At 40.5% G+C, this 18,549-nt stretch overlaps 1 protein-coding gene across 1 annotated transcript in view; it reads left to right on the top strand.

Annotated features, from left to right (window-relative positions):
- Positions 1–18,549, top strand: part of UMAD1 (UBAP1-MVB12-associated (UMA) domain containing 1) — a 79,709-nt gene that overhangs the window by 19,535 nt on the left and 41,625 nt on the right. The window contains exons 2-3 of the mRNA XM_085892306.1: positions 2,597–2,715; positions 12,649–12,710. Of these exons, the coding sequence (XP_085748432.1) occupies positions 2,607–2,715; positions 12,649–12,710 (171 nt within the window). The 5' untranslated portion in view covers positions 2,597–2,606. The remainder of the gene's footprint in view (positions 1–2,596; positions 2,716–12,648; positions 12,711–18,549) is intronic.

Consider the following 18,549-nt stretch of genomic DNA (forward strand, 5'->3'; position numbering starts at 1 on the left):
ATCTTAAGACACTGTGGGGAAGAGAGAGAGACAGAGACTGTAAGAGTGATTTGGGCTCGTTTTATTTCTATATGAGTCATATCTCCAAGTCTGTTCTCGGCAGGGGAACATAAGGTTCTGTAGATGATGTGGGAGAGGACAAAAAGGTTAATTCTCAGTTGCAGAAGAATGAACAGAGCCAAACTTTCAGAACTACAAGGGAGCATTGGAACCATATCCTGTAGCTACATCCCCGAAAGGTTTTGTTAGCATGCTGTGGGCCTTGTAATCCATCACTTGGCTCCTTATCCACATCTCTTCGAGATAATGTCTCCCAGCCCCCCATTTCCTTTGTATTATACAGTCTTTACACTAACTGTTATCGGGCTGATAGCAGATGGGACAACTCCATATTGCTCTACCTACCCACATATCCTGCACAACAGTAATTGTTTCCATTCCCGGGGTCATGTCCTCCAACCAGTTGTTCTGCGTGGAAGCCTCACCAGACTGAATTTGTGCCCATGCATGCTGCACCCATGCTATTCCATGTCATGGTCTCTTTAACCGGTGTTCACTCTCAAGGCCCTCACATTGTTTGTGGGAAGAAGAGATGAAAGACAGGCGTAGAAACATGGTTCAGTGGATCCAGACAAAATGACATAACATTCCATTTTAAAATGAAAGTACATTTCCCCATTCAAACCTTAAAGAAAATGCAGTACATTCTCCATAATGCTTCACCCCCTGCTCATAACAAAGCTTGTTGCATTAAGAAAAGCTGTATAGTAATAAAATTTGGTTTAAGCAATTTAAATTGTCATCTGCCACATAATACTTATAAATTGTAGTTTAAACGGCATTGCCACACTACCCAACAAATAAGTGACCGCCTGCAGTCTCCAGTATTAGAAGTGGAAAGCATTTTAACTGCTTGTACATTGAATGTTCAAACTGCTCTAATAACCAAATACAATATAGTACCTCAAGAAATGTCATCGTGTTTTTAACAATATGTGAATAAATATGTGATTTATAAAAAATATTTCCTTTCAAATTGTATATCTGTGACAGAATTGTGATTTGTCCAGGATTGGTTCTATCCTCGAATTGATCTTTTCATGAACGACCCAAAGCTCTGCTAAGAGTATGGGCCTTCATTATTAGTCATTGTATATATAATGCAAAAATATGGAGAAATAAAAAAAGCGACATCTTCGGACGATTGTGATCGTGTTGTGACAACACCTTTTTGAATGGCCCTTATTTGTCTTATTCAGCAGCTATGACTCTGACAGCTTCAATTTGAAATTTTGATTCCACATTTATGCATAAAGTTTTGAAGTGAAGCATTCCAACCTGAAGATGAGCAAGGCAAACGAGGGAGGAAGAAAACGTTTTGTGTATCAAGAGTAAACCATCTGCAACCTTTCGAGGTTAAAAAAGAAGTGTCCAAAGCAATCGGTGAAAATTCAATGCACTGCATCTATCAAATCACTAACAGTATACTCGATACATGTTACGGTCACCTATCAACCGTCTCTCGCACCGCTGGTGGTCAACACGTAGACTCTTGACTTTTTAAAACTCCCTTTGTCCCCGTGTTCAAAATATTCTTTGGAAGACATTGAAAACCTAGTTTTATAACTTATATGCTCTCATGCCTGCAAGGCTCAAGTTCACCTTGCATTCTTTTGATTGGTCAAAATGTTTGTGAATGCTGAAGTGTATCGGACATTTGTGCAAATCGATTTCCTTCTGAAGTTATTGCTTGCCTATAAGCACCTGATTTACTTCCTTCTTCAGATAAACAACACCAATACACCCTCATTGTTTTTTTTAATCTTGGTGTAGAATATTAAAGTCGATGCATGGTTGTAGTGGAGGACCAGCATTGAAAAAAATGCACGACATCAAATGAATGCTTAAAGGTCTGGTGCAATGAAAATTGTGTAAAAACCTTTTTGTGGTATCCTTACTATGGTGTCTGTGTGTGTGTGTGTCACACTATTCCTACAGTTCTGGGCCAATTACATCCAAACTTTCTGCAGAGGATCAGCATGACCAAATTAATGGATAGAGGTGTTTTGTTTTTGTAGTTTTATCTTTGCCGGTGAGGTGGTGGCGGGGGGTGGGGGGGGGAGGGGAGGGAATGCAAATTCTCCGTGTAAATGTGTATCATGTAGCACCACCTCTAGGTGGGGGAGGATATTGCAAGTCTCCACCATTTACAGTGCAATATTCCTGTCCCCAGGTTTTTCAGTGCAGCTAGGTGTTTCGAATTACACAGCGAGAGGTATTTTGAATTGCACGTTTGAATAAGGATAATTACATAACCTTTCGGCATACAAAACACATTTGAAACATAATATAATTTTTGTTTCAAAGTTTTTATTCAATAAATTACAGCGATGAATATGTGTTTAGAGAACCCTAACCATATTCATTAAACTCCAAATACTAAACTATTGCACTGGACCTTTAAGCCATCACCGAACAGAGATGTTGTGCTGCACTAATGAAACTCGGGTAAACTTTGCCCCCAGCTGAATACATTAATTCAAAAACCATTTGTGTTATCTTTATTTGTGAATCTTTCTTCTATTTGTACATGCAGGAAACATAAAATGAGTGTTTGGGAGCTGTTGGGGTTTAAGAAGAGCAAGGTTTCAGGGTTTCCTCTGGCACCTCCAGAAGAGATGGGAGAAGGTGGATTTGTTATTGTTGATAAAGATGGTAAGTACAAATTGCATACTTCATGTTACATTTTCAAGTTTGTGTGGCAGTTTTATAAGCAAAGTGCTTTAAGGGAGCCAATTTATACTCAAAACTCTTCGATAATATAATAAATGTATATAAAATCATTTTCATGTTGAGTTTGTAGTCATTGTGTGCCCCCCACTCCCCCAACTCCCCATACCAATTATTTTTTTCAGTTGATAAATGCTTCCTTGGGGTTTTTTTTAAATATAACTTAATATTTTGACTTTCCAAAAACTTGGAATATCCAGCTCAAATTTTAAGACTTTTCTTGTGTTTAAGTGGACAAGAATAATCACACCTAATTTTGACAATATCTGATCATTGAAGTTTGGACTTCATATTATTATTTCAGGAAAAATGTTATTTTAGCTGTGAAATTTCAATAAATTTTACAATACATTTCCTGGTGCATGTCTGCCTGTTAACAACACATGTTACAGTTTTATAAGTGAAGTGCTTTACAGTATTAAGATGGTAACTTTTGTTGCTTCAAATCCAATATTCTATTTGACATGAACGATTCAGTTTTTTTTTAATATTATTAGTTTATCAGTATTGAACGCTTACGGTTTATCAATATTTGTAATACACTGCGAATATATTTTGCAGTTAGGCTTATCGGCTTTCTCATTTTTAATATATGATTCCGGTAGATGATGCGAGTGTAGGCCTACCTTGAAATTCAGTTTCATCAATGACATCCCGACTTCGTCTCGTTTTTACAAGTTTTTTATTTTGAGAGAAAGCTTCAGCTAAATTCATTTGGCTGAATGGTTTATATTACTGCCATTCACTTGGAGCAAGTATTGCATCCGCGATAATCAGGAAAAAATAAAACACCATCGCAGAAAGTTGTGCAGCCCAGTCTGATTAATGACATTAAAAATTTTTTTTAAGCAGACACTTCAATTGGTGTGTAAGCAGTATATTAATCATAACAAAGTAGGAAATATCCGTTTTAAAACTAATAGGATTCAAATGTTTGGTTTGCTAGTTCGTAATAAACTCTTCACGAATGGAGATAAAAGTTTTAACGTGGAAAAAGAAAAACATGCTTCACTAAACCGAATTCATGTTTCATTAAAATGTTTTTGCAAACAAAGGTAAGTGATGTCTTCTGTTTTTCATGCCTCTGCCAATTAAGTCACCGGAGGCATGATGTTTTTGGGTTGTCCGTCCGGCTGTCCATCCGTCCGCATCTGTCCATCTGTGATAGCTTTTAGTCACCACAATAACTCAAGACCAGCTGAAGGGATTAAAGTCAAACTTGGTACAAGTCTTTACAATGATGCAAAGATGAACTGATTAGATTGTAGTGGCAAGAGGTCATTGGTCCCATTCGGGAAAAATTATCATTCTGTTACCACGCTAACTTGTGAACCAGTGATGGGATTTTGACAAACTTGGTATGAATTTATATTCTGATGCAAAGATGAGCTGATTAGATTTTGGCATTAAGAGGTCAAAGGTCAGAGGTCATGTCAGGTAAAAATGTGATACTTGGGAACAGCTGAAGGGATTTAAATAAAACTTGGTACAATGTAATAATGTGGGCAGAGGCATATCGATTCACATCGTGACGTCAGAGTGCCATTCTCGGGTCTTCTTTTTTAACTTGGGAAAAATCCAAAGCAGTCGGCAATTTCCTGTTCAGTAATTATATGTAAACCACCAGCCGCTGGCTTTTATATTCCAAATACTGTTTTCATCAGAGGAAAAGAGTTGGGTAAATATAAGAATGTGTCTTAAATGTTGTGGTTTCAAATAGAATAACTTCGGAGCAAATTATGTAAGCCTATATGTGTTCCTAAGATGAGCAACTGTTCTTAATTTGAGAGAGACCTACAAAAGTGGAAACACAGATCAGCGAGTGCGGTCTCACCAGTGCGATCATCCAGCTAATTTAAGGTGACCACCTCACTTGTTTTCTATTTAGAAACGACACTGAGAATAGCTTCCAATGTTTCACCAAGGATAAAAACAACTATCATTCAGTAGTTCAGAATCTATAAGTGTGTTGTGTGTTGTGTGTCCCTTCCATAACTCCATAACCATGAAACCGAGTGGCCCCAAACTTTGCATGTATGCTAAGCGAACTCCAAGGGAGTGCAGGAATGTGCGTTGTGCTTCAGCACTCAGGGAGCGGACATGCTGTGGTGCTGAAGCCATGCAGGACATGTCATGCAGTGTGGGTGTGGGGAAAGTTGAGTGTGCCAGTGAGAATTTGTGCACGTGTGCGAGTGAAAGGAGTATATCGCCGGTGTGTGTATGCAGTTAGCATTGAATGTGAGGAGGTTGGAGGATCACATATGGGGGGCTGTTAAGGACTGACATCTTGGTTTTGAATTTAAAACTGCTTCCCCAGAGTGTAGCATGGACAAATCCAATTCGGAATGAGCCGACCGGAGGGGTGCAAATGTCGCTGCATGTGCGAGCATGCATGCTTGCATGCAGGCTTTTGCCAGGTTGGTAGTATGGGTTTTAAATGCTCCCTCCTGGTTTTATATAGGACCCAATGGTTTACAAGAAAACATTGCTGTTTGGGTGCGTTTTATCACCTCGGTGACACCCAGGTACACTGCCTTCCCATTACCTCCCCTCACACTGCTTTCCATTCACCTCCCTTCACACTGCCTTCCATTCACCTCCACTCGTGCTGCCTTCCCTTCACCTCCTCTCACGCTGCCTTCCATTCACCTCCCCTCACGCTGCCTTCCATTCACCTCCCCTCACGCTGCCTTCCATTCACCTCCCCTCACGCTGCCTTCCATTCACCTCCCCTCACGCTGACTTCCATTCACCTCTCCTCATGCTGCCTTCCATTCACCTCTCCTCATGCTGTCTTCCATTCACCTCTCCTCATGCTGTCTTCCATTCACCTCTCCTCATGCTGCCTTCCATTCACCTCTCCTCATGCTGCCTTCCATTCACCTCTTCTCATGCTGCCTTCCCTTCCCCTCCCCTCATGCTGCCTTCCCTTCCCCTCCCCTCACACTACCTTCGCTTCCCCTCCCCTAGCACTAACCTCCTCCCAAACACCCTCCACCACCAATCAACTCTTCAGAGGTCGAGGAGAATGTGCGAATTGGACAAAATAACACTTTTTTACCCTCGCCATAGGAGAGGATATTGTATTTGGGTCCATTTGTTTGTCTTGTTTGTTTGTCTGTCTGTTTGTCCGCACAGAACTTTCGTGTTTTTCTCCATAACCGGTTGTCGGATTGAGACAAAATTTTCACCATTGGTGCGATTACTCATGGAGAATGTTTTAACGATAATTATGACATCATAGGCCACGTGGTGTGGCAGTCATGTTGTAAAAATGGAAAAAATTTGGACCGCTGTATCTCTGAAATCTTATGAAGGAAAAAATTGAAACTTGGCATGTGGCAAGTACTCCTCATGGGGAATGATTGTGATTTTTTTTAATGATGTCATAGGTGCCCTCGTTATGGCATCATAATTGTATATGTAGAACGCCACATCCGATCAGTATGAAATTGTTTTAGGGTCATCTAGGCATAAATGGTCCACAGAAAAAAATAATTAATGACGTCATTGGTCACGTGATTCGGCAGCCATATTATTCTTTTCAAAAAATCCTTCAAAAATCTTCTCTTAAGTGGCTGAACAAATCGAGGCAAAATGTATGACCGCCTGTCCAAGAGGAATATAAGGTTCACACATATGATGTCATAGGTCACATAGTTTGGAAGCCATATTGGATTCACCCAAAAACCTATAAAATGCACCACTCAAAATAAGTCCTGGTGAGAGTTTGCAATCTCTGATTGCTCTTTTTCTTGTTGTTTTTTTTTTTTTGAAGTTGGAACTTCTGCAAGGATTATTCCAGAGTTTAAATTTTAAAAGTTGGCTTGGGTTAAGACATTGTAGACTCTAGAGCTTATCGCATTTTAGTTGTAAAATGTGTGTGGAAATTAAATAGACACGAACGCTGGCGCGGATTTCTCGACGCTTGAAGGAAAGCACCCTTCCTGCCCTTCCCCTCCCCTCATGCTTCCCACTTCCCAAAGCCTATCCACCCCCATGAATGTCGCTGGGCAGTGCTTGGGCGGTGTTTTGTATGACACATTTGAACGTGTTGTTTTTAATTACCCCATTCGGTTCAATCCTGTTGCCAGCCGACAGGACCATCCCCACCCGAACCCCCATCCCCCCCCACCGCCCCCATCCCCACTTCCCCACAAGTGCACCAATTTCACACGCAAATCCAGAACACTCCATTCCCCTCCCCACTTCCCCCTCCCCTCTCTCATCTCTCTCCCCCATCCTTCTCGCTCCCACCCCCCTCCCGGAGTGTATAGCGATGTGTAGTGAGGCATCGCTCTCACCCCCTTCTTCGCTCTCCCCCCTCCCTTCCCAGCTCACCCCCTCCTCTCTCTCTCCCCCTCCCCTTCCCAGCTCACCCCTTCCTCTCTCTCTCTCTCTCTCTCTCTCTCTCTCTCTCTCTCTCTCTCTCTCTCTCTCTCTCTCTCACACTCCGCTCCATCCTCCCTCTCCTTCCCCTCCTCTCTCACCCCCTGTTTCTTCCCCCCACCCCTAATCTTCCCATCAACGAAGCCACAGGTTGTATTTGCGAGTAATATACTATGTGAAGGCAAGTGCCAGTTTCTGTTGTCAGACAAGATTTACAATGGATTATGTTAACTAAAAGTTGATGGGAGCACAAGTGGGGGAACCTTTGTGGAAAATGAGGTGCAGCAGACGTCATTGGCTATTCATCAGCAAGGGGGGGGGGAGGTGCTGGAATAACATAATGCCAGCCACACCTCATTTCCTATGGTGCGTTTCATTTCTGGACATCAATATGAACCTTTTGAGAATAAAATCTACAATCATGCTGTATATAATTTGAGAAGTCTTGACAGACTTGGAATCCTGATAAAATTTGGAATCACAACATATTGTTGCAGTTATGTAAAACCACATGCTTCCGAGGCAATGGCACACAACATACAGAGATCCCAAGGTAGTTATTTCAATTGTACGTGTTTAGTTAGCCCTTTCCATATGTCTCGTGGGTAAATGGGAAAGATGCGATGTGTAGGGCTCTTTTAGTTAGGTCTCCAATCTTTGCACTTCTTCCACTTTTGCCCCTCTTTGTCTCTCTCGCAAGAAACACACAAGCAAGCATGCACGCAAACCAAAAGGACCCAAGTAAATGAGCACATCGAGGTTCATTTGCATATGCGTGCATTTCCATTCAAAACTGCGCATCAATTTGCAATTGCCATCTCACCTCAGACCTTCATTCTGTTCATTACGCTGCTTCCAGGCTCACCACAACCACGTCACACGACTACCAAAAATACCCACAACAACTTACGTTTACATTTTCATTACAAACATGACCATGAGGGACATACCTCTCTCTCCCCACCGGGATGACATTGTTACAAGCAACTTCCACCTCTTCGCCACAATGTCACATTACGAACTCTTCAGTACAAAACGCCACAACCTTCTTTTACTTCTCTACAACTGCCGCAACTGCCCCATTTTCGTCGAACACTCACTGCAGCCTCGAAGGACACTGAGGAGATGAGGGTCAGGTCATTATGGGGTATAACTCGCAGCACGAGCGTGCGCTGGAGCTCGTTTGAGGCCAACTGAGTAGCGCAGGGATTTCTCTAAAATACCATGTTTTGAATGGAGGCCAGCGCACATTCAGGGCCAGAGAGCACTTCCGAGAACCGTGGCCCCATGTTAATGTCATAGCTCCGACGCTTGGGCATGTCGGAGATCAAATGAGGCCATTTTCGTGTTCGAGGCCTGGCGGGGCGTGACTTCGACCACTATGGGCCAATGGGAAGGCTAGAATTTACCAACAGCTCCATTTGATCCGACTCTTGGCTCCTCCCCCACCCGGGGCTCATAAAAAGAGCAAACAACTCAGTTCAGACAGATATAGCTGAACTCGCCAGATGCCGGACACGCCAGGAGAGAGATATCTCCGAACTCGCCAGACGTCAGACACGCCAGGAGAGATAAAACTCTCCAGAAGCCAGACCTCACCAAGGAAGCAGGCAGCAGAAGACGGCGCAAGGAGGGCAAGCATCGGTGCTGAGCGAAGGGTGTTGCGAGTCAGCGTGGTCAAGCGCGGAACCACGAGTTACTTCTACGAACTGGGGACTCCTCTCATTTCATCAATGCTCATTTCGGCTGCATCCCGCAGCAACACTTGCACGTTCTGATTCTTACACTATTGTGATAAGGTCTTTTCTCTTATGCATCTTTCTCTCGTCTACTGTGGATGCACAAGAGCAATCGGCATGGGCAAGCCCCACCAAAACGTTCTTTTCAAAGCGAACCCTGAGTGAAACCACCGTTCTCTCCAGAGTGAACCGTACTGACTTGCACTTCCCATCTTCCTCTTTCACCACGCTGCACCCGACGTTGCACTACACTTGCACCTCCCATTCCCCACACGATAGACATCTTCAGTATTTCTCCCTCGTTCCCCTTTCCTAAGCGTTTTGTGTTGCGCAGGTCTGCTGACGTGCCAGGTATTGAGATGTCACAAATCCTCAACTGCTTCTTATCTCTCTGGGCTATCTCTAACTTTCCGTGAGCTTGTGTGTGTGTGTGTGTGTGTGTGTGTGTGTGTGTGTGTGTGTGTGTGTGTGTGTGTGTGTGTGTGTGTGTGTGTGTGTGTGTGTGTGTGTGTGTGTGTGATGGTGCCTGTCGTAGCATAAGTTAAGATTGTCTAAGGATATTCGAGATAATTGCACTGTCTTCTTCTTTTGTGAATATTGTATGTCTTTTGCTGCACCCCACAAATTCCTTGCTTTCCCTGCTGTAAATTTGCAATAAATCCCATACTGTGCCACATAATTTTCCTTGCTCTGTTAAATAAATGTGCCTGTTAGAAATGTACCCAGCTCGTTTTTGTATTTTCCTCTATTGGTCAAGCATGGTCTGCACATTAGCTTAGCCAGGACGTTATACCCCAAAATCTGCTATTTGGCAGCTCCGCTTGGCTGCACCTGATAGGTAAGTAATGCAAGTACAAATCGTGGATGCAATTCCCTGATAAGTTGATCACGTGTTCAGAGGTAAATGGTTGACAGGGAGGACCCTGGATCATGTGGTCAAGTTATTTGCATTCGCGGTCGATTAGCGACCCGTCACGACACAAAGTTATTCGTGTGCGACAACTTGCGATTCCCCGTGAGTCTGCAGAGGAACCAGGGCCAGCCCCTCCCACGTGGTTCCCCTGCAACGCTGGGGTCGCATTCTGGAGATATATATATATATATATATATATATATATATATATATATATATATATATATATATATATATACTAATGCTCTTGTGGCTGAATGGAAGCAAATCCCTGCAGCAATGTTCCAAGATCCAGTGGAAAGCCTTCTCAGAAGAGTGGAGGCTGTTATTGCAGCAAAAAGGGGGGGGGGGATGTGAGGGCAACTCCATATTAATGCCCATGATCTTGGAATGAGATGTTGGATGAGCAGGTGTCCACATACTTCTGGCCATGTCGTGTACATAATATTACATATACTGTATATATGTATATATATATATTTATATATATATATATATATATATATATATATATATATATATATATATATATATATATATATATATATATATATATATATATATATATATATATATATATATATATATATATATATATATATATATATATATATATATATATATATATATATATGTACACACACGTCAAAAGATTTGCAGCTCAGGATTCGTATTGGAAAAAGAAAGAAGTAGCACACTGAGCAATAAAATAATTGAAATTTAATTATTTCCTGAAAGCCTGACGTTTTAAGAATAAACTAGTTATCTTCCTTAGAGGCGTTCAGAGTGCTGTGGTGGAAATACTGTTAAGTTCCATTGGGGACAGTTCGCATCATGTATTGTTCGAAGTTCTAGCCAATCACAAGGCTTCCTTGCAATTGAATGACTCTGCTGTTTGTGTTGACGTTGTAATCAATTGCGTCGCGCTTTGTATGTGGGAAGCAAGTCATTGTGTCCATTGATGGAGTTTTCACAAGTCATGGATTGGTCGATGCCGCCGTGCAGAACATCCCGTCTCCATGTGCTGCACAGCGGCATCGCCAGGTGCCGAAGGCGCCCCAGCAATGTCGCATGCTGGAGGATTTGTTATTTATTTATTTTGTATGGAGGTGGTGTACTTTGAATGTACCTCTACCTGTTCACATATGATGTAAAGGAAATAAATAGTGTTTGTTATATAATTTGTGGATCTGACGAATTGCCAGTCCCAAATTTGTAAAACTCGATGTGCAGCATCGAGAGTAACTCGAGATGTCTAAATGTCATACGTCGATGCCCATAGGTTCCCCCCAGGTGTTCCCCTTGTCATACTGTACATATATTTATTGTGAACCGTGGTGTCTGTCCATGCGTTCGCCTGTCTCCCGTTTATGGCGGCCACTTCCCGCACTGCATTTTAAAAGCTGCTTATTGGTTATTTTGCATTTCCATTTCACTTTTCTTGATGCATTACAGTCAGTCACTTTATTGTCCCTTCCAATAATGTTTAAAATCTACATGAACATCTGGATTAAAGTAGGATTAATACAGATCTTCATGGGGTAACACAATTTTAAAAAAGTTATATTTTACCCTCTTTCTAGACGAATCCAACCTCTGCTACCCGATTTTTGCACCACCATTTTGCGGTGGCCGTATTTCTCCCTCCTTCCCCTTTCCTACGACGCACAGACGCACACACTGACACAAGCCTTGCTCTTGTACAAAAAAAGAAGTGTGTGTGTTTTTGGTGTTTGACTTAACATGCACTCCTAAACCACTGGAATGAATGAGTTGAAATCTGGTGGCTGTATTTGGGGTGTGCATGAAAAGGTTTTGAGCAAAAACCCATAGTTAAAGGGTGTTGGGGTGGGGGGGGATTCTTTCTCTGTAAATTGTACCATATAGCAGCGCCACCTGGGTCATGCTGGTATTACAAGTCATAACAACAAAAAACGATTTGAAGTGGAGGCATTGTCAATTGTGTGCTTGTTTGACTTCTATGCACTCCTGAACTGCTGGAAGGAATGAGGTGAAAACTTTGTGGTTTGCATGGGAAATAAAATTCACACTCCCAAGCACCAATCATCTTTTAATATTAACTTTATAAGAGAACACAACAAAACAGAGATGCTGAGCAAAACAAAAATCGTGAAGATTGACTTCCCCAAAATAAAATAAAAAAAAATTAAATACACCATAGACATCATTAACCTGTATGTAAGGACGAGTTATTTTATAGTTTGCGTGATTATCGCAATGTTGCATTTAATGATAGTTAAGATATGTAACATATAGTGGAAGTTTGGAGACTGTTAAAATAATGTAATATCTTGACCTGTGGTATTGTTGCATTGGTATGAACAAGGGTTTGTTTTATTTATTTTAACTTTATTCAATTCTCTTGTAGAAATTGCTTTGCTTGGACTGTTGATTTTGCTGTGATGGAAAAGAATGGCAAGTAATTGTGTTAAAATAGTGTCATTTAGATAAGGAATGAGGACATCAAACATGTTTTTCCCCCCTAATAACAGATGCATTTTTACTGCCTTTTCTGGTGCTGTTTGATTCTGCATTGTGGTTGAATGATTTTTTTGTTTTTTTTTCACATTGATGTCGATAAGTTATTGATTTTGATATCAGTTATTTTAACCACCGAGTATACGTTTTCAAACACAAAACATTTGCTGTTTTGTTGAGGTTCAGATTGAACTTATTTGTTATTCTTTTTAATTTTTTCTCCATTCTTGAAACACTTTTACAAACTATGAATCTGTTTTGGACATTTCATTACAACTTATCGAAATAATACAAAAATACTCCAATGTTTTTAAACAGGAGAAGCTGCTAAGATGGACATGTTACAACCACATGGCTTAACTACACCATACCCAGCAAAGGTGAGAGTGTGTTCACAACATGTTTGTAATTTTAATTTATGGATTCATTTATTACACTTCACTGGTCAAGAATATCTGCCACAATCTTTCTTCAACTGGAGAATTCATAGATTAGAGTTCTGAAACCCGAATCCTATCCAGGTTCCTCCTGATGACTCAATCTTTGCTGTTTACTTCTTCCAGTTCCTTCTTGGTCTTCCGTTTGATTATGTTTGTACCATATTCTGATGCTGTGTGGACTGTGCTTCCCCACTGACAGACCTTTGGTAGCTTGTGCAAGTTGCTGCGTTTGAGCCGGGGAGTAACTGCTGAAATCTACCTGTCCGGATTCGTGCTGACATCTTTGTTGCTTTAACATTTCTTTCTAATTTTATTTATTTTTATTTTTATTTTTTTACAATTCTCTTTATTCATTCTAATTCTTGCTTTTTCTTTTGTTTGGTCTCTTTTACTCTCTATTCCTCTCTTTATTATATTATATCTGTCATTATCTGTCTCTCTCAGGAGAAGTTAATTCTTGCAGAAATTTTTCTGTAAGGCTCACTTGGCTGCACCTGGATGGGTTTGAGGGTTGTGGAGTAGTGGCTGAAACCCGAATCCTATCCAGATTCCTCTTGATGACTCCATATTTGCTCTTGGTCTTCCATTCGATTACCCTATGCAGTCTTAAGAAAAATGATATAGGAAGGGACTTTTCAACTCTTGCTTTGCGTTTCCACGCATGATTTATATTTCCTAACAGCCGCAAATTTGTCTGAATCTCTATATTCCCCAATGCTGAGAATGCAAGCTGCAAATTTGATTGGTCAAAATGGTGTAATATTTTGTCCAAGTACTGGTAAACTGGAAGTTTTGGAAGTGCCAACAGGGGGATTTGTGTTGTACAGTGTTCAAATATATAATTAAAATAAAACATGTAACACAGACATAAAATGTCATAGCTCCCGTTGTTTTAGTAATTTTGCTGTATGGAGTTAAAGGGCGAGCCCATATTTATGTACAACTAAAATGGCCACCGGACTACCAGTCGGCCATCTTTGATCAGATCACAAAATAAAGTGAGGTGCATGTGTATGCCATCATGTATGCTACTGTGCTTGTGCTAAGTTTGAACAAAATCTGACCATTCATGTCTGAGAAATGGTTGTGGACACATTTAAGTCACACAATGGCCACCAGTCGGCCATCTTGGATTCAATCTCGAGAAAAAAAAATGACGTGAATAATATGTAAGCCATTATTCTTTATTTGGGTGCCAAGTTTGAACAACATCGGTAAATGCATTTCTGAGAAATGGTTGAGGACGTGTTCGATACCGGGGGGGGGGGGGGGTTACAACTAAAATGGTCACCAGTCTACTAGTCAGCCATCCTTGATCAGATAGCAAAAAAATGAGGTGCACTTGTATGCCATCATGTACTGTGCTCATGCCAAGTTTGAATAAAATTGTACATTGCATGTTTGAGAAATGGTTGGGGACACATTTACGTGACAAATTGGCCGCCAATCGCCATCTTGGATGTGATCTCGAAAAAAAAGGGATGCACATATGTAAGCCCTCATTCCTTATCTGTGTGCCAAGTTTGAAGATCATTAAATACATGTCCGAGATATGATTGAGGACGTGTTCCACATCAGGTTATTTTTTTACAACTAAAATGGCCACCAGTCGGCCATCATTTATCATATCTCAAAACCAAATGATGTGCATATCTATTGGTTCACGAAAAAATATTTTCACGAAAAAAATAAGTGACCACAATATTCGTTATTGTTGTGTGTCTGTACGTCTGTCTGTCTGTCTGTCTGTCCCGAGCATAGCTCCGTGGGTTTAGATCCGATCCTGATAAAATTTTGGTGGGAGATTTATATCATGATCTAGTTGTGTTTTCCTGAAAATGGGCGTGGTCCGCCCATTATGGGCGGAGCCACGCCCAAAAAACGTGTTTTTAGGGGGTAGCCGATTTCAATTTGCATCTTCTCCGAGGGGGTTTGTCGAATCTGACGGGTTTCGGTATTTGGTTAGCCCAATGGCACCTGCATAGCCCCATGGAGCTCGATTTTTCATTTTCGTCCCAAGGTCAAGGTCACAAGGTCACAAACTTAGAAAATTGCGAATTTTGACGTAAAAAATTATCTTCTCCGAGGGGTTTGTCGAATCTGGCTAGGGTTTTGGTATTTGGTTCGCCCAATGGCACCTGCATTGCCCCACAGAGCTCGATTTTTCATTTTCGTCCCAAGGTCAAGGCCACAAGGTCACGAACTTAGAAAATTGCGAATTTTGACATAAAAATCATATGACCATCCAAACTTTGAAAGCTAGGATGACAATATTTTTTATGCATAATCTTGAGGTCATTCCCCACCTAAAGTCTTGAAACCATCTTGCTCTATCTCGAACACCTTGCCCGTGGCACTCCCTTCAAGTTTGTTTTTACGCTGATTTCATCAAAGTATGGATAATCCGAGGAGTGCGAAATGCCATATAGCCTAAATGACGTTATATTGTCTAAAGTCTTGAAACCATCTTGCTCTATCTCGAACACCTTGCCCGTGGCACTCCCTTCAAGTTTGTTTTTACACTGATTTCATCAAAGTATGGATAATCCGAGGAGTGCGAAATGCCATATAGCCTAAATGACGTTATATTGTTCCTGGAATGTTCCAGAGGATGTTTTGCACCAAAGGTCATAATCCTTGACCTTTGACCTTTAAAGTTCACAAAGGTCAAATTTTCAAAGTTGTGGGAATCGAACCGGGTTTTCGACCTTCTTCGACGAACTAACTCCAATAAGCTATAGCACGTATCCTGTTTCCTTATTTTAATGTCCACAACATTGTTTTGTGACCTTTCAAGGTTATGCAAAGGTCAAATTTTTAAAGTTGTTGAATGAAACCGGGTTTTCGACATTTTGCAGCAAATAACCTGCCACTCGTACCACATCATGTTGATCATTTTTATAACTTGGTCAAAACATTATCACATTGTCTCATCCTTGACTTCTGAAACAATCTACATCGTCAAATACCACTCGTGAACCATCGTCGTCTTCAGACTTGTACCATCATATGTTGTCTTTGTGCCCTGTAAAATTGGTTCATACATGTCCGACATATGGTTGCGGATACACGCATGGACACGAAAATTGAGACCGAATCCATAAGCCCCCGTTTCGGACTAAGTCCAACGGCGGCTAATAAAGGTTTTAAAAGCTGAACAAAAAACTTTTTTTGGAAGTTTATAGCCATTGATGCACCATCTTTTACACCACCTTATTAAACACATTAAATTAATTTTTCATGCCTGTTGTTTTTGTCCTTTATGACAGCCCTAAAAACAGCAAGTATCCTGTTTTGAATGATTTTCAATATTACTTTACTGCCAGACGGGCAGACAAACTTATATAATTACCTCACTCATCTGTGCGCATATGTGCTCAGGACGAGATTCAGTACAATTTGTCAAATCCAGAGCCAAGGTACTGCTTAACTGCAGGTTTGTGTTCCGATTCATGTTCTACCATGTTCAAAATGTAAAATTCAATTGAAATTAAGTTGTCCCTCGATCATGGACTGGCATCTGTAGACAGACAAACGGAGTGAACCAATCGCTGGCTGGCACCTTGAACAAAGTGTGTCGAGGCATTCATTCAGTCACCACATCGTCTCAGTAAGTGATGCACCTCGGGGCTGAATTCAGAATAGAATTGCAGTTCAAGCGGCATTCGCGAACATCTCATCTTGTGCACGAAAGCTTATTTCAATATATATATATATATATATATATATATATATATATATATATATATATATATATATATATATATATATATATATATATATATATATATATATATTTTAAGCTTGAAACTATGATCTGAAATAGTAATTTAATCCCAAGACATAAAAAAAAACATAATTTATATATCATGATCACAAGTAAACAAATTAAAAGCAATTTAAATACCTGGGTGGAAGTACTCACAAGTTTCTTATACACACTGCTGAATTTAATATTTTCCTGTATTTGCAAATGGTTGTCAAACACATGACTTTTACTTTTGTATTCTGGCAAGAATAATATCATCCATTTATGGTGTTACGTAGACCATTAGAAAGTGACATTTTCTACAAATTTGCTTTGATAGTTATCACATTTTATTCAGAATTTATTTTTTAAATCATCATTATTCTTTGGTGACATTCATTTAATATTTGTCATGATTTTATCCAATCAGATCTGTTTTAGGTGTTGTCCTTTTTTCATACTAACTCTTATGTTTCATGAATATTGCCAGGTTTTCACATTCCCCATGCATTGGTTGTCCAGCTGACAAAGCCAACAACTCAAAGTTCTATCACATTTAACAAATTGCCAAAAATGTGACAACAAATTAAACTTAATTTGTTCATTAACTCATTCATCTAGGGCTCTCAGCATATATGCAACTTATCTGGGATTGCATCATTTCTGAAGGTTCGGCTGTGCTTCGAAGGCATTTCCCTCCCAAGCGCGCTCCCTACATCAGGGCAATCATTTAGAATTTGGTTATAGTATAGCAGACAACAACTGACTTTTTGAAAAGGTATCCTTGGAAATTTACCATCCACCAGCGAATGCTGGCAAACGGTACAGCTAACTTTACATGACCCCTAAGAAGAAAGGCACACTCCTTGATTGCAACATCCTGTGTGTTAAATACCAGGTCACAGTTTATCGTCCAGCTTGGAATCAAACCCAGATGAGACAGCTCAATGATGAGTAAGCCAACCTCTGAGCAATCCCATCACCACAAACTTGAGATTTTTCATTACGTCTTTGTTCATCTATGTAGTTGATGACCAGTTCACCTTTATTTAATCAGCAATTGTGGCTTTAAATTACTGTGACATATAACACATGATGGCATTTTGTAATTGCAATCAACATAAACTCCAAATAACTAGAGTTTACCACGTCCAGTCTTGAGACAAAGGACATGGCAAGGGTCTTTTTAACTCTTGCTTTGCATTTCCGAACACCATATGTATTTCCGAGCATGACCTGCCATTTTTATCTGAATTTCACTGTTACTCCGTTGTCAGTGTGCAGCAAATGGTATTGGTCGAGACAGCAGAAAGCTTTGCTCAAGTACTACAGCAGACCTTCTCTGTTTGCAGAGGTTACATTCTTGAAAAACCCCCCATTGGGCAAACTGTGATGTGCAAAGTTAAGACCTCATGGGATAAATAGTGTTAGGGGAACCAACTCTAAAATTTATTGACTTTTTTGCCTAAACTATTGTAAAAGTGAAAAACCCTTAAAATTGTACTTACTTTTGATGATGATGATTGAAGACATTAGAGGTTATTGAGATGATGTCGACGTCCCTGGCTTCGGGTCGTCAGGGTCATCATCAGACTTTGTGAAGAAAGAGGTGATCTTAGTCTGCCTTGCTTTGTTCTGCATGTCCTTATAGACCTCCGTAGAAGGTGCTATAACAGTGGCCATCTCATGCTTGAATTTCAAGCTCCTCTCCATGAAGACTTCTTCTTCTTCTTCTTCTTCTTCTTCTTCGTCTTCTTTTGGTTTTAATGGCATTTTCTGAGCCGTGAGGCTCTACGCACCTAAATACTTCGGCTGGAGAAGACAAGTATGGGGGACTTTATATTTTTAGACCCGTTTTTAAAATAAATTTTTACAATTATTTGCAGAGTCGAGGGTGCTCCCGGCTCAATTGGCACAATGTGTCCGGTTCACCAGACCAGCTGATCCCCATCTCTCAGGCAGAGTGGAAGAGGTGCGATATTGTGCGGAGGGTATTGTGTGAAGATGTGATCCAAATCTTTGGGAACCTTA

Source organism: Eptatretus burgeri, chromosome 8 (genome assembly GCF_056783735.1).
Source record: "Eptatretus burgeri isolate ZD-2024b chromosome 8, Ebu_testis_v1, whole genome shotgun sequence".
NCBI lineage: Eukaryota > Metazoa > Chordata > Myxini > Myxiniformes > Myxinidae > Eptatretus > Eptatretus burgeri.